The sequence below is a fragment of the Apis dorsata genome, unplaced genomic scaffold, assembly GCF_000469605.1.
Source record: "Apis dorsata unplaced genomic scaffold, Apis dorsata 1.3 scaffold_4, whole genome shotgun sequence".
Classification (NCBI taxonomy): Eukaryota; Metazoa; Arthropoda; class Insecta; order Hymenoptera; family Apidae; genus Apis; species Apis dorsata.
The window spans coordinates 141,726-159,963 of record NW_006263307.1 but is presented as its reverse complement, the minus strand read 5'-3'; the positions used below and the strand labels follow the sequence as shown (position 1 = coordinate 159,963).

The 18,238-nt window shown below is 33.2% G+C and overlaps 1 protein-coding gene across 10 annotated transcripts in view; it reads left to right on the top strand.

Moving 5' to 3' along the window:
• Positions 1–18,238, top strand: part of LOC102677413 — a 32,104-nt gene that overhangs the window by 7,693 nt on the left and 6,173 nt on the right. For 6 of the 10 annotated variants that reach the window (XR_004151629.1, XR_004151626.1, XM_031514436.1 and 3 more), the window contains 9 exons: positions 307–371; positions 7,676–7,905; positions 9,027–9,207; positions 10,266–10,398; positions 10,877–11,828; positions 11,989–13,208; positions 13,286–13,576; positions 13,759–14,114; positions 14,367–14,677. Coding sequence is in view for 6 of the 10 variants with exons in the window: in XM_031514436.1 (XP_031370296.1) it covers positions 328–371; positions 7,676–7,905; positions 9,027–9,207; positions 10,266–10,398; positions 10,877–11,828; positions 11,989–13,208; positions 13,286–13,576; positions 13,759–14,114; positions 14,367–14,677 (3,718 nt within the window). In the remaining 4 variants the exon portion in view is untranslated. Of the gene's footprint in view, positions 1–306; positions 372–7,675; positions 7,906–9,026; positions 9,208–10,265; positions 10,399–10,876; positions 11,829–11,988; positions 13,209–13,285; positions 13,577–13,758; positions 14,115–14,366; positions 14,678–17,248; positions 17,489–18,238 lie in introns of all 10 variants that reach the window. The other 4 variants (XM_031514546.1, XM_006607213.2, XR_004151654.1 and 1 more) reach the window with 3 other exon arrangements.

The following is an 18,238-nucleotide window of genomic DNA, read 5'->3' as shown; positions in this document are numbered from 1 at the left end:
TATATATATATATATAAATGAAATATATAATCTTATCTGCAAATGTAATATTATTTTTATGTATATATTGGATCTATCAATCAGATTCACAATCTTTTTTAATTTCTCGTGAATACAATACATAATTAAATACATAATAAAAATATAGATAAACAAACATAATATAATGCGATCTCATACCATTAAAGATATTTGAATTGTAAAACACGAGATGTTAATCTGCAAGAAGCAATCAATTACTTACTTTAGTTCTTTTTCACTTCGCAGCAAGCTAGACCAATTCAGAAAATATTTTGTTTGTTCCAGGTCGGGGGCGATCAATGCCCGATGGCGTGGACTGGAACGCAACGTTGGAGAAATCCTGCTCCAGAGTAAGTAGAACTGTTTATAAAAGAAAATATAGAAATATCGTTTAACGTGCCCTTTTACTTTCCTCGTTGTTCAATAAATCAAAATAAGCATGGTATAGCCAATTGAGTCCGAGGAGAAAGAATATCGGGGGAGAAGGAATCGGGGAAAAAAGTCAAAGTATCGGCTTGACATCGACATTGGCCTTCGATCGATTCGAAACGCGCAGAGAAATCCGGATGGTAAAGTGGAGGCAGTAATAGGCGAGTTCTTTCGACTGCGAAATCAATATGTATATACTCTTTTACTCTCGAATACTCTACCCACCTTTCAACCTCGATGAATAAGACAGAAGGTTCTTGTCTTCGAGTTCGGACATCTTTGATCAGTCTCGATTGGATGCTTCGTCGTGATTCTAATTATGATTGATCGAGAAGCGAATCTAAAAAAATTTCGTATCGTTATTTCCTTTTAGAAATCGATGCAAAAATACTAAAATATTTTTAGTTGTTAAAAAATAATCAAATTTACTTTGAATCATTTACGTTTTCATTCTCTGGTTTATTTTTATTTTATTACTTCGATCAAAGAAAAAGAAAAGGAAAAAAAGGATCGAAAAAGATGAAAAAATCACGGTAGAGAATGTCTTCCTCTCCTCTCATAATTCGATTGATAGACGGCGCAACCGGGCGGATTAATTATCAGTTATTGGTGCTACTGCTGTTGATGATGGAAAAGAAGCGAAAATGAGAATAGAAGCGGGATTGAGCAATGGGTATGAGGAACAGAGTGAAGGAGAGTAGCTGTATCGGTAGCAGACCAATTAACTAGTTATAGGGCAGCTTTCATCAGCTCGACAATCGACCGGATCGATTCGGGGTGAATAACTTTTCTAGTCGAGTTTCTACCGATATTGCGTAGAATCTATGACCGAGATGGATACGCACCGTCCGTTTCCGCTTGTTAAGCTCCTTTCATACTCGGTCGGTTACTAGTCGCTCTTGTAAATCGGGTCTACCACTTATTGATTCGCAAGGTATTCTCTAGCTCGGATAAATAGAGAAACAGAAGAGAAAGATGGAAAAAGAAGCAAACAGGAAGGGACGGATGTGAAAGAGAAGAAGGAGAGGTAGAAAGGATAGGTAGTCTTTGATTCTGAATCCGTCGGCTGGAAGGAATGTATTCTTGTAAGAAAAAAAATGCTTCGCTATTGATATTATGCATTTGTTTTCTTCTCATTATAATAGGTAACAATCGGTAATTGCACGATTTAATCGAATCGTTTGAGAACACAGACTGCGAGATATCATGTCCCGATGTTAAAGATCTTGTATTCTTTACCTGGTCATATTGAATTTCATTTTCAAGTCGAAAGGATTTATGTATATCGCCAATGTTTTAATGCAATACGTTGCGACTGGAAAGACATCGTATATTGAGCGAGTTCAACGCCCTCTGGAAGTACACGAAGGTACTTACGTAGAGCCGATGTCACTTTATTCGATAATTGACAGCACTGAAAATCCTGTCAGACGTTAGCAATTGCATTATCTTGGAAGCTTCACAGTTAATGTTACGTCCATCCTCGGAACTCGTATATCCTTCCCAGTAGTACAGTATTACGTAATTAGGCGTAGACGACAAGGACTCTCCCAAGAGTAGCTAACCTATAATGTTCCGTGATACTTCGTCTTTGAAATTAATCGCTTTGAAACGAAACGGATTGATATACGTTTCAACATTTCATGTATTCGGATACTTAGCGATTTAGAAACATGAAATATATTTTAAAGACGTGGAAATATGTAAAAGTTAGGTTATGCTTGTAAATCCTCGAGGTCTAGCCACCGAATAATTCGATGGAAAGTTTCAAAGTTAGGTTTGGATGTGATTAAGTCATTAGCCAGCGCGTTAAAGTGGATGCCGGAAGGGTTGCGATCTTATTACATCAGATGAATTAATCGAAAATTATTTCGCTCGAGAAGTATTGATCCCAGTCTAGATTTATATGAAGATCATGATACATAAACATGTAATTATTTTAATTATTTTTTTTAAAGATAATTTTAAAATTCATGTTATCAAGTAATGTTACATTGCTAACATGATGCTTTTGTTTTATTTTAGAATGAAATCTATATTCTTTTCATAATTTTGTAAATTTAAAAAATATTTTTATCATAAGATTAATTAGAATATATTTCATAGATTTACAATCTATTTTCAAAAAGTTTTTTTTTTTGAAACTATCTTATATCAATATATTTGTTTTTAAAGCACTTTATATAAATCAGAAATCCATAAAAAAATAAGCTATATCGTCTTTTCCCTTATGGTCTTCATGTACAAAATACAGATTAAAAATTAATCCACGAATACATGGTTCTTTTAGTGCGAACAATTTTCAATCTACGATTTCGATCGAATCGTTATTTTTTCGTTTCTCGCCGACTTGTGCAGAATAAAAAAAAAAAAGCACTTCATAATTGAAATAGACTTTATCGCGAACTATGATTTAAGTTTATACCGTGCACGTTGCATGTTATATTCACAACGCGATTATGAGCTATAGTTCTCTCCCGAGACAATATGCTGAATCAAATGGTAATTGCAGACACTGATGTAACGATTAGTAATAAACCAAGGTATGACCGACACACCCATACCCCACCCATACCCATATACTCGCGAAGAACCGCACATCCATCGCGCATCCTTTTAATCGATCGATATGGCGATTTAGGTCGATGAACCTGCTATCGTTCTACTCTATTAGTTTAGTTTTCAAATGGAGTGTATCGGTACTTAAACTCGTGCTGGTATTCGTGACAAAACTGTATCGAGTTCACTTTGATAAATGGGTCGTTTCTCTCGAGTTAAATGTCTCTATGGTTACAATACGTGTAAAGCAACACATCTTCGATTCGAATGATAAACAATAATTTTATCGTTAATTGTAACACAATCATGATCGCGTATACTTTGTTTCGTTTGTGACGCATAATTTATAAATGTATATATATATATATATAACTATATAACTACCAACCAATCATCAATGTCACAAGTATGTATACACGTATATGCGTACGTACATGCGCATTTACGATTATTGCGCGCATTGCCACGTTCGCTTCTATATACTATATATTCTATGGATGTGCTATATATATATATACATGTAGATAGGTGCGCGACGCAGGACACGCGTATCGACCACTGACCCATATCCGAAAACGGCTGCGCCGCTCGATACTCATCGATTCGTTGAATTAAATGAAACAATGTTTTTGCGAACAATAGCTTCTCCCTTTTCGTCATCTGCTTCCTTTTCCTTTGCTTTCACCAGAGGCGAAGTTACATAGATACGTAAATATAGATTCTGTACGCGTTCATTATCCTTTCTCTAAGAAGTAAATGAAAGATGTGTTGGAGGCAGGAAACTCGCTGATAATCATGCTACTTCTTTATCTCTTCTCTCCTTTTTTTAGTGTCTGATCATATGTTTCTTCGGCTAATTTCGAAGATTGTTACTTCGAATGAAATATTCAAAATATACGGATATCCGCGCGTTCGATTTTATTATTTCGCGCATTGATGCTTTTCTTTTCGTTTAGTTTAATATATCTTGGTAAGTTGATATGGCTAAAAGTCGATCTGTTCTGATTGATTTTTAATAAAAAAAAGAAAATCTCGAAGGGCAATCGATTCTTACCAAAGTTAATCGAAAATAATTGAAAGCTTCTGGAATCGAAATTCTCGACTATCTCATTAGTTCGAAGGGTTCAAGAGGCATGAGAATATTTATGAGAATTGGAATAATAATTTCTTGTTCAACTAATTTATATTCTTTTTGGATACGAACTCAAAGAGTAAAATAATTTTTCTCCGTATTCATTCAAATATACAAAATATAAGATTAAACAATAAAGCAGAACATTAATCAGAAAAGTTAATGATACGAAAGACACGCCGAATTTCACATCAATCAAGTTGAATTTTTCATTGTTGGAAAAGAAAATGATTGTCACCTAGTATGTAAACAACTCTAATTGGAAGGTAATCCAGGAACGAGCTCTCTTCGTAAATTGAGGTGCTTTTTCCATGGAATTTCTAGCAATTGAAAGAGAAGAGGAAAAAAGAGGAAAAGAGGAAAAAGCGACGCGATACGACGTTTACCTAATATCTCGTTCAGCTTTGAGTAATTTTACTGTTTGCGAAGACAATTTCATCGGTTGAAAGCTGATTAGAAAATTTTCTCTATTGCTTTCTCGTAGCTCTGCTAATGAGCAGATTCGAGTTATCGAATTCCTTTTGCACTTTTTGTGTTCCGATTGAAAGAGTTTTATTCAATTTCAACGTAACAGTGTTTAATTAGTGGGAATATAAGAGCATTGACACTCAAAATATAGTCATGTGATGTCTATAATTGAAGATTAAATAAACAAAACTAAAATTATTTGGAAAACAATTTTTTAATAAATCAATATATTATCTATCTCTTCATATATTAAGACAAATGTTTCATATATAATATAGATATAATAGATTTATATAAATGTTCAAAATTAATTATAAAAATAATTAAATATACCTGATGTTTTTACCTAATAAAAGAGAATATAACAAAGAAAATAATTTTACAAAAAAAATATAAATTTATATAAGTTTATATAAGTAATATGTTAATGAGAATTATTTTAATAGATCATTTAAATTTTCAATCTATCAGGAGAAGAAGGATAAATATTATAAATAAATAATAATTAATATTAATTTTACTCATTTATTAATTCATTATTAATTTATACATATTTGATTAGAATTTAAGTTTTAAAATTTGCTGTTATAACAAAATATACCAAAGAATATTTTATATTCTACTTATGAACAATAGTGTAAATATGTTTGAATTGAAGGAGTATTGATCTCAAACACGATTTAATCGTGGTCACTGTTACCATCAGAATGGTTATCCGTGAAAGTTGTTTAGATAGTTCGGTCTAACATTTTTCATTGAATTTATATCAATTTATATAAATAAGATCATATACGTGCACGCTTTATGCCAAGTTGAAACCAAGTGATACGATTATCTTTATATTTTTTCATATCTCAAATAAAGAGAAATCAACTAAAACAGAATCCATAAGCAGGTGCATAATATTAGTCGTATAAGTATGAAGAAAGAAAGGAATATCGAATATCTAAACCAGCTTGGCGTTCTTTGAACCGCAGAAAGTAGACAAGATTATTTTACAAGCGAAATTCGAAGCTCTGTGGCGAAGATAACGATCGATGAAAATTTGCTATTGTGAAAAGTAATAAAATGAGATAACACAAGGTACAAATTTGTCGCGAGAGTATAAAATTTACAATTCATTGGTGAAAGAGAACGATCTGAAATTTGTAAAGTTGTACCAACGATGTTGGAATGATTCTTCGACGAGAAAGGGAGAAAGAAAAAAAAAGAAAAGAGAATATTCCTGATTTTTATTCCAGCAACTTTCGAATAATTATGATCTTGAATTATGAATCAAACGTTAACGAATCTGATGATGACGAAATGCTGCTGTGCTTCGTACTGTAACGTTGAAAAGCCGAATAAGAAAGCAAAAGAAAAACGAAGAGGGAAAGATGGGGAAGGAGGAAAATGGTCTTTTTTCTACTATTAAAAAAATTTCTCTTTGGATAAACTTTCGAAAAACGGTTTTTCTCAAATTCGTTCGCTCTCTTATTTAATCAATTATTTTTTATCTTCTTTACGTAATATTATTTTTTTATTTGCACAAATCTCTTGGTGAATAAATAAATTGAATCGTTGTCTCTTAACAATGCAGTTATATCGCAATTATAATGACCTACCACGAACAAACGATAGAAATGAGGAAGCGAAGAGGAAAAAGAATCGAAAGAAGTGGTTGTCATATTGCAATTACGAGACAGTTTTTCTATCTGTAATAATTATTATGTGCCATTGTGTAAGAGAAGATGCAAGATAACCTGTACACGTTCGAAGACATAATAAAAGTTAAACGAGTATCAAAGAGGTGGTCAAGAAATTGTTGTCTGGGTCCTCTTTCAACGAAACGTGAAACGACGACCGTATATATGTTGTGATTCTCGATGAAAGAGAGAACAAATGGATCAATGATTAGTTGGAATAATAAGCGAGTTTTTTCCTCTCATCCCATTCATCTCGACGACAAAGTCGTCTCTCGATGGTTGTATTTCCACGGTAATTAACAATCGCGATTACCACTAACCAAAGACCGCATTGCGTCAGTACGCGCGAGTAGGTTTATCGGTACCGCCTTGCAATTTTCCTCGCCAACCATCCCTCGTTTCCTCGCTACTCTCGCTACTTCTCTCACCACCCACCATCTGATACTCCTCTTTGCTCCCCCTGACCTCTACGCGTCCTTTCCTCCCTATCCGACCCCTCTTACCTTTCTCTCCCTTTTCCGCTTCACCCTTTCCCTTCTCTTATTTGGCGCCGACCTCCTCAATCTCGACGTTATATTCTCTGCCATTACTATCACCACTATCGACGTGCACAATAATGTTTCCGTCATCCTTCCAATCTTCTGATATTTTTTGATAGTCATTCAATACGAGACACTCCGTGTTAAGTTTGATTCAATGTATATTTGATCATTCAAATGGATTCACATCGAATATTATAAGTTATAATCGAAACGTATTCGTTTTCTGATTGAAAATCTTTGATCAAATAACCTGTATATGTTATGTGTTGCTCAGAGATTTCTTTATAAGGAATGAGAGATCTGATTGGATATTTCTGATAGATCGAATACGATCATAAAAATGAGAACGTTTATTGGCCGAAAATAAGATCGAATAACATCGCTTCCCTTCCTTCTATACCGTTCCTACTGCCATCTTCTCAGCTCCCTAGAGTACTATACTTGCTGGGGAGAAGCCCTCGATAAGAAATGCGGTTGTTTGATTGGTTATTTCTGATATGTATATCGAATAAAATCATAAAGATACGAGTGCCTATTGGTAGAAAATTTCACATATACGAATAAAATTTTAACGTAAGATATTTCAACTAAACAAAAAGTTCAAACTAACATTAATAGAAAAAAGTATATTATTATCATTACGCATAATTTATTTCATCTTCTATCTAATATTCGTTATTTTTGTACCATCCAAGAGAATTTCATCTCACTGTATAGTATATAACGAAATAATAAAATCGAGCAATCTAAAAGAGAAGAAATTATACTATGTTTGACAAGAGAAAGTAAATAGATCTTATGCATGATCTCTATAGAATCGAACGATACGTTTGTTCCAGAGGTGACGATGTACAACGATCGATCGAGCTGCTGGACAAAGTGCTCTCAGAGTACGACGAGCACGAAGCAGAGGGCGAAGGTGGTGGAGGCGTCGGCGTCGGCGTCGGCAGTGGCGGTGGCGGCGGTGGTGACGGTAGTGGAGGTGGGAGCGGCGGAGGTGTTGGGGATTGTGGCAGCAGCACCGAACCAAGTATTGGTCTCACACCTGACGACGAAAGTCCGTCCTTAGGTATCTTTTATCCCTTTTTCGTTTTTTTTTTTCTTCTTCCCTTTCCGTTCTCCTTCACGCCATCTTCCGTTTTATTTCTTCCTTTCATCTCTATGACCTTCGCGATAATATATTGATATTCTGTTTATTTTTTTATTTTTTTATTTTTTCTACTTCTTTCATCCTTCTCTTTTCATCCATTTTCCGTATATCATTTATGTTCATCGAATCTTGTCACACGATCAAGCTTGATGATATTGATCGAAAATTAATATTGGATTGGTGCATATGAAATGTAATTTTTTAAAAATAAAATTATTTTAACTATAATTATATTAATTATTTTAATTATATATTTAATTATATATCTCTAAAGTATCAATATATTTAAAGTTATTATATATTTAATTAAAGAGTCTTTTTTTTTAAATAATTTATTGATCATTGATTAAAAAATTATTCATTTTGTAGATGTAGATCAATTAAAAGATGATTTTAAATTCATATATGGAAATCATAAATATTATGATAAATTTTATTAAATATATGTAGTTTTTAGAATATGCAATTTATTATAAATTTCTTTTTGTTTAATAGAGTAGATAGATAATGAAAAAAAAAAATTAAATAATAACTCATTGAATTCAAATTTTAAAAAAATACAATTTTATGTGCATTATCTAATATTATCTTTTTAGAATTTTTTTCTAATTCTAAAATGACTTCTTCGTATAACACAGACAAAATGAATAATATATGTTTAAAAAATATAAGAACTATCCAAGAAATATAAAATGAAAATCAACAATTTCATCAAATTAGGAAGAATACAAGTAAAAATTTATTAGAAATTTTATTTTAAAATTTTATTTTAAAATTTGAACATTCTTTGAGAAAAGAAAACGATCATGTAACGAGTATTTGTATAACATGAAGGAACGGAAATTCGATCTTTTTGAAAAAAAAAATGAAAATGGTTCGAGATTAATGGATAATATGGAGGAAGAAAATTCGATCGAAGTAGAAGGTGTTTGCAGGGAAGGAACGATAATGGTAATCTATCGAAATACGTATCCGAAAGATATGTATCCTTTCGATCGCGATAAAAATAAAATTTATAAGAATGCACGCTCTCTTGACAGGACATCAATCCGAGGACGACGGTTACATGAGTATGAATGGACGGAAAGCGAAGATGGCTCTGGTAGCACTACGTCCGGTTCCAGATTGTCCAGAGCCACAGGATCTTGCGGGTATATCTACCCAAGAATTTCCACCACCGCCGGAAGAAGCCGAACGAATCATTTCTACTTTGTTGCCCATGTAAGTTCACTATTTCTGTTTCTAACTGTTGAAACTGTATTAAATTATTTTTAAAGAAAGTATTAATTCTTTGATCAATTTCTTTTAATTAATTAATAGGTACAATACAGGTAATCGATTCTGGATCATTTGTGACCTATGCTACTGTATAAAGTATTAATATAATATTAATAAACGTCGTTTTAAAGGATCGATAGACATTAAGTCAAGCATAAAAGTCGTTGCAAGAATGTCAATTAATTATTAAATTATTATATAACTTATTTATTAAATTATGAACAATTTTGCAATAGATAATACAAGAAATAAAAAAAGATAAATCTTTTCTTTCTTTTATTGTTTAATTATTCTTTTATTGATTTTGGATTGATTATCCTTCAACTATTCCAGAGCTAATCATACTTTATACTATTTAAACTATTAAAGATAAAGGTCAGATAAGTATTAATGGATGCAACAATATAACGTTTCTGTATAGCATATTAAGCATAGAAACGTGACATTCATATCCTCGACAGTAATAGACGTGCTATAAACTCTCGGCATATATGCAATTAGTGAGCATCAGAACCGTTTTTTTTTTTTAATATCTGTTCATTAATTAAGCTCGATTCCGTAGAATTTTTAAAAACGATTGCTCTACATAATTCATTAAAAACAATATTAATTTTGTTTGTATGGAAACAATGTACAATAGTCATTACATATATCAATCAAAGTATATTTAAAAACGGAAAATCTAATATTAATAATAATTGAATAACAAAATAAAAATTCTCTTCTTTTCTCTTTTATTATTTTTATTATTTTTTCTTTTTTGTTTTTACGAAAATCAAACATATCATACGATTTTTTACAATGTATTTTCTGATCCAAATTATAATCTATTTATTTTATGTTATGCAAATCTGCTAACATAAAGTCAAGTATAGTTTATTATGAAATATAATGTTATTAAAATACAATCGCTCAAGTTTTTTCATTCATCAATTGCAAAAATTAACACAAATTTTTATACAAATTCTAATGCAAATTAAATTCATTGCGTGTAACCATAGGGTATCGCCTGGAAATTCTTCAAAACGAAACGGCCATCCATCAACTCGTCGAAGCGGACGACAACAGTGGATGATAGCTATGGAGGATAGTATACGACACGGAAACGGTACTGTTACCACTCAAACAACTCTCGTGAGTATCTAACGAGCATTTACGATCGTACAAATTCGATCGAAATAATATGAAATTCGACCATTTTTATATATACAATAGTGCCTGAATATGATTATATGATATCTTACAATCTCACAATTTCTTATTATTAATGACTCAAATCAAAATCACAAGATAAAATTATCATTTTACATCCTTTATAAGATTCGAATCAAATTGAATGAACATTTAAATTAATTTTTTTTTAAACCAACAACTTTTTGTTTTTCGTATCTGTCATTGATACATGTACGGCAGAATAGAATCAGATAAAATTGTCCAATATCTAAAAATACATTATATTTTTCTAATATATATGCCATAATTACTAATACCAAAAGATATTGGATTTTATGGAATAATATTACTGTATAGCTTTTGATCTATTTCATTTTTATTATTTTAAAGATCAAGACAAAAATTTATCTTAATATGGATGAATTATATTTTTTCGCAGCCTAAAACTCGACACCAGAGACCATATGGATGGGAAAATGGTAATGGTGAACCATTAAAATTAGCTCAACCTCCAAGTCCACCAAGTAAATTCGCCAGCTTACCATACGATGGTAAAGTGTCGTTCGGTTGGATCCCACCTCGAACCAATCCAACGACCATAGAGAAGCATCGCGAGGTCAGACGTCGATCCTCCGAGGAGGAGGGACTAGAAGGGAATAACAAAAACCATCGACAGAATTTTGAGAAGGATCGAACGTCGCATTTGCGAAAACAACGTCAAAACAATGAGATTATGAAATCGAGCAGTGTAGAGGATCGATTGTTGATGAATCACGAACAATCGGAACAAAACGGTCGTAGAAGGAACGATTCTGATTCGAGTGAAGGAAGATTCTCGAGAAACTCCGAATCCGAGAGATCCTCGATCCCACGCTCGAGTTCGATCAGTGTCGAAAGATTTTCCATGAGAGCGACATGCGGATCCTCCGATTTTTCAAGGGCGAACTCGATCTCGAACGAGAGATTCCATTCTTCAGATTTCTCGATAGCCGTGGCCAGTGCCAGCTCGAATGATCGTGTTTCCGTGCCGACATCCGAACCTTTTTCGATTCGAAACCTCGACTTTGTTTCGTTTTCTTTACCGACGAGAACCGATTCTAATGAAAGATTCTCGGCCCCAACCTCTGACAGATGTTCCGAAGAGCGTTATTCCGACATGTTCTCCACCAGAAACTCGGATTTCTCGACCAGAAACTCGACGGATTTTAGAACTCAATCCGAAGAGGAACGGTTTTCCGATGATTCATTGGAAGAACTTTTACCTCCTCCTCCTCCGATCAGCAAGAGGCATTCCATCGCTTGGGAAGTACCTCTGGAAGATGATCCTTTATACGCTCCAGGAAGTACCAAAGTGATCGGTAGGAGACGGCGTAAGAGCAGCGATGTGTCCAGTAAGTTATTCTTTTCAAACTTCAAATTTGTTTTTGGTACAACAAACAGGAATTTTCAATCAGTTATCTTGAAAAAAGTTAGTTTTGAGTTTTATTTATATTAGTAAGTTATTGCCCTTTAAATGTAACGTATAGTGAATATTATTGATTAAATTTTCAGGTGTTGGATCAGCATCCAAACTTCGCGATTTCGACGATTGGCAAGATCCACGATTATCGACTACCGATGATGATTTAATCTCTCCATATTCGGACTCTTCGACAAATGAACTTGATCAGATACGGCCACAAGATTTAACGAAAAATGGTACCTACGTGATACGCCGTGGTCGAAAGAAAGAACGAAAAGGATTGCCAAAAGCTCCTACCAAAACTAAAAGTTTATCCTTCGAGAACAGCGAGGAGAATCCGTTGTCCAACGTGAAACGATACTCGAGTACCTTTGATAACATCAGAAGTCTTTTAAGGGAAAATAAAATGGACGAACCGATCGGACGAGACGATCCGCCAATAGAATTTGCGCCATCTGTTCCGCCCGATTTGGTCAGAGTAGTCTCACTTCCGGCGATTAACGATGAAACCGATAATTGGCCACGGGAATTGGAAGTCACAGTTGAAGAGGAAGAAAGTTCAGATCTCTCGGACAAAGATAAGAAGACTCGAGAAATATACGAATTGATCCAATTATCATCCTCATTATCATCGAATGACAAGCCTGAGAAAGATCTGGCTGAATCTGTAAATCAAGAAAATAATGAGTCAAATAGTACATGTAATGGAGTTTCTTTTTCAACTTCTAATAGTTATTCTAAGGGATTTAGTCTAGCTATAACACCACCTGGCGGGAACGCATTCATCGAAGAATCAAATGCGAGAAAATCGCCTAATTCCAGCCTTGGTAATGAAAATCGGTTAGCATCCAAGATTCCGGTAAATTTATTAATTGAAGATCAAATTGTAAAAAAAGCTTTGAAGGAAAATCGACGACAATTAGAGAAAGTGAGTGATGCTATAAAAGAGATTGAGAGCGTGAAGAACAGTGAATCTTATTCGGAGAATAAACAACGATGGATCCGTAGTGGAGATGCGAAACAACCATTAACGAGAAAAACTAGTCTCGATAACGAATCCAATGAACGTGTCACCGCAGATGCTAGAGCGAAAAAACAACTTGATTCAGATCTTGATTCAGATTCAGCATCTAAGACCAGTCCAGAAACGACAGATATCGAGGGAAGAAGAATAAATGGAACAGATATTTATGCATCAGGGAAAAGATTGCGACAGAATGGTGTCGTTGATGGTCATAAGAACGATCAAAAGCAAATCGAAAATGTGATCGACGCCATTCTTGAGGATTCCAAAAATCCAGATTTTCAGGTATGCTTTCATTTGATAAAACCAAATATTTTGAAAATCGAAGAAATTTATCATAATTGATCGCATTTTGCTTTTAGGTAAGTGTAGAAGTTCTCGAATTTCCTCCGTTACCACCTTCCCCTGTAGAAGAAGCAGATGAGGAAAGCTCGGACATCGGTCAGAGTGCCATGATTGTTTCGAAACCAAAAAGTCATAGCAATCGAACAATGGAATATAGACCTAGAGTGCCACCTCATCGTGGCCCTGTTACTACCAATCATTCGTTCTCAGATTCGAAAGATCAACAAATATCTCTCAATACCAGATCCATGGATGCTGGATTCTCTCGGGGTAAAAGAACACCTACTGCCACCACTTCCAGACGAGAGGTGCGTTTTATAAAAATTTACGCGGAACAATTTATCATGTTTTGGGTAAAAAATTATATAATAATGATATAATGATAATAGTTGGATCTTATTTTATATAACAACAGTTATTAGTATTATTATAATTATTATTATTATTAAAAATCTATCTTTTACTAATATTATTTCTTCATGCCTTTTAGCAAATACCAGTAGAACGAAGAACTTTGCCTACGGATTTACCAGGACCATCGCGACGACGGCCTTTTACAAAGAAACACTCACCATCTGCAGAACCATGCTCATCTGTTGGAAATGGCAATTGCAGTGGTAATACTGTCACAAACGGAGTTAACAGTGGAGCTTGTAGTAGTACTAGCGGTGGAACCAGTAGTAATATAGCAACCAGTACCAGTGGGATGCAAACTTCCTGTTCGCTTCCGGAAACTCCTGTTTTTGCTAGAGGAAGCGATATTCCTAGAACTCCTCAGCATGCCAGCAATCCTACGCAAATGCGTCGGCAACCTGGTTGGTATGCCCCAACCTCGGCTACCACCGGGTAAGAATTTTCAATAACTATCAATTTCATGAGAATTTTATTCACATGTATTTAGAAAATCGCGTTTTATATCTTATGTAAATTAGGTTAATAATAAATTATATATATATATTTTATATATAATTTTAAGATTTAATTATTATATGTATCATGAATGTAAAAAATAAAAATAATGGAACTAATGAATAAATGAATGATGATAGATAACAATAGACAGATGAAAAAAAAAATAAATGATATTTGTTTAAATAGGTATCGCAGGAATAATCCGGGTCTGGAGCAAGCGATAATCGGGACAGAATTATTGCGATTAGCCGGTGGCCCGAATCGAGGATGGTATCCAACAAGGAAGGCGAACCAACCACGACCAGCTTCGATCGAACATCTTGAACGACTGAACAATGCGTACGATCCACGCTTGGCAGGTTCCGGAGACCAGAGGAAACCATTGACTCTACCAACAAACATCACACCGAACAAATACTTCGGCCAAAGTAAGCACAGCTCCGCCTCCAGTACTCGCGAGGCGCTACGGAGGGTCACTAGCTTGCTCATCAAGAAAGGTAAGCGCTGGAATTTGCGCTATTACAAGAGCCCATGATCGTGGAACCAGTGAACGCTACCGCGATCGAGTGGCCTGTAGAAAATACGATGCTTTTCGCTAAGCCAACTCGGTTCATTGCAATTCCTGTTTATTTTCCGAATGAATGTTTTCTGATTAGATCCGCAATTGCATAATAACTTATAAATGAAATAATGCAAATTACATGACCATATGTGTTCAAAAACAATTTCATAAGTAATAAAATAGGATGAATCATAAAACAATATTTCGCATAAACATGTTTGCAAACCGAGTATTGCTGCGAATATGATTTTTAAAATAACGATCGATAAGTTTACATATTTTCGATTCAATATAATCATTTTTTTTAAATTTCTTTTGTAAAAGTGGACTTTTTAAAAAGTGCACTTTTTATTCTATTCGATTTTACAACGATGTATTAATAATTCGAAGTCAACATCGATATTATAAAAAATTAAAATATAGGAATATATATATATATATATACATATATATATATTTATATATATATATATGTATATAAATTAAATCATTGTTATTTTAAAAACCACCTGCATCGAGTTTTCAAACGGTTTGTGACACATTTTCAGAATCCATGTAACAATTATTGAAAACAACGCGTCAATAGTTTCTCTAACTTATTTCTTGCGTGACCTTTCGTGGCACTGAGTGTCACCAATTTAAATCTTGCTATATTTTTTCTATACATGGTTTGTTTAAATAATTTTCATGCCTGATTCTATCGTAAGAAAGAAATTTACGATTTCCTTAATCTTATCATTTAAAGAATTAGTTTCTTTCTCACGATAATACATATTTATACATGTATATGTATTTATTGCATTTTTATATTGCTATAATAAGCTATATGTAGATGATGATTGATTTATTATTGTTTCTATTAGTTTAATCTTTGATTTTTTTTATATTATTTGAAAAATGATTTAACAGATTTGTGCAGTTTTACAGCTATTCCTGTTTCATAAATAGAATTCGCTTAAATCATGCGTTTTCTTATTTTGCTTTATCATTTGGTCGATCGGGAATGCGTTGCACATATAAAAAACTTTAATGAAACGTGAATAAGTTTTAATGTTGTAAACACGATATCAATGTCAATCTCTATTCACATTTCCTCGCAATAGTAACTTTAGTTTTCGATAAGCTACGGTTATATCGTAGCTGTACAGTGGTTCCATCTGGCGAAAACTTTGTAACTACTTACGAATCAACTGACCTTGAAAATATAAATGTATAAGACAAGAAGGATGGAGGAACGAGACCTCCTCCGCGTTACACGCGGCAAGCTAGTCTTATTTCTATAGGTTTTAATTTTCATTATTTCGTCGAAATAAATCTATCTCATTATATTTTTCTTGTTAGAAGATTATTTTTCGCTTTCCATATGTCTATTCTATCATACAAGAACAGAATTTTTAATCAGTCATGTTCGTTGACTGTTCTCGAATCTTGTAACATGGACAAAGTATGTGCTCTTCTCTTTTCGAATAGCGCAACGTTGCGCTGTGCCGGCCGGTTAGGGCAGTCCAAGAACCGGTATAATAAGAATGGTAAATGCTAAAGATTCACTAGAAAACTAGTGACGTTACAACAAGAGCATGAGTTCACGATTTTCACATTAAAATATCTTCGAATATGAACAATATTCTTTTTTGTATTATTATCACATTATTGATTTATCTATATACATGTATAGAAGAAAATATTCAATTTTATTTTTCAAATATTATTTTTTATATCATTCTATCTATCGTCTTTAAAATATCATTACTGTTTTATTGTCACTATTAGATTCTATAAAAATATTTTATTTATGGCATATTTATTTTACAATTAACAAACATGTAAATTAATATTTATCGAATTTAATTATTTAATTTCCGATATTTAAATTAAATATTAATAAATTCGTGATAAGCAACAAGAATTTGGTCATGTTGATACAGAAAACGGGCGCGCCATGGATCAATACTCATCCGTGCAGAGATATAGTTGCTCGAACTGCATTTTCCTTTTTCTTTGAATGTTGCTTATATAGCATTAACAAGTGAACAATCTATACTTCCTTTCTTTGTGTCTTTTTGTCAACTATATTAAATAAAATTAAATATTATTTACAAGAATGATACTATTCATAATATTATTCAGAATTTATTCTATTTGTATATATATATATATATAATATTTCTTCTATTTCAATTTACATTCAATTTAATTGCAATTAAACAATGAAAAAATGTAGATTTATACGTCAGCCTTTCGAGTCTTATCATTATTTATTTATAGACTGTCGTATCGATGCTCTGAAAAAGACCTTCTGCGCATGCGGACAAGATAACGTTTTCCTTCATTTAACTCTTTTGTTTTATAATATACCTTTCCGATTCGAAAATTTTTTGATCGATCGACGGATATTGTACAGATAGGAAAGATCGAAAGAAGTTAATAGTGTAACGATTAAAAAATGGTTGGTAGAAGAACAGCAGGGGGTAGCAAAGGCGATTGACCAGCAAAGGGATGTTTTCAGTTTGGTTAGTAAGCGGTCGGCTCGCTGGACGGATTGGATGCAGAGCAGGGACGTGTGGGAAGTCGGAAGGACACGGAAGGGGTGACTAGCTCGCCTCGTACAAGGGTGGTGGCAATCGTTACTCCCGTCTACTGTTGGTCTGTCTAGCAACCCTCCAACCAAATGCCATCCCTACCAAAGCCGGGATTTGTATCATGGTCGAGTTGCGTTCGTCACGAATCTTTCAACCCAATAGAAAATGTCGGTCTATCACCTTTTTCACTCTTTTTTCTTTTCTCTCCTCTTCTTTTTTTTCTCTCTTATCTTCTTTTTTCACTTTTTTTCTTTTCTTTATCTCTTTTGCTCTATTCTTATACGATTTTCAAAAAAATAAAAATATTTTAATCGATAAATGTTAATCAACAAGAAAACATAGTTATCCACCCACGCAATAACTGATTTTTCATGAAAGCTACGCTATTATTATTATTATCGATATTTCTAATTATATCTACGTCATTGCACTCTGTTTGCAAAACAGGACTCACTGTTGATGTATGTAATACATAGTAGTATGTGTATATATATATATATACACATATATATTTATCATCAATCTGTCGGATTCGGTCTACCGAGAGTTTTAAAATCTATTTAATATAATTTCTTTTTGCTGTTGGTTTGTTTTTTTTTTGTAAAAAAAAATATTTTTCTTTCTTTCATATTCATTGCGATAATGAACTGAAATTATTTATTAGAAACATTTTGAACTATAACGTAACTTAACATTTTAAATGTCGCACAGCAGCAATTGAAATGTAACATTATACTTAGTTGTTTTTCTACTTATTTTTTATTATGTAAAATTATCTTCCGTTTTTTTTTATTACAAAATTTTCAATTTCTGGAGAAACAGCTGATAAATTGTACAAACTCAAAAATTGTTTTTATCGTCATCAATTTAAACAACATTGTTATTATGATGAGGAATTTTAGTATTATCATATTTCA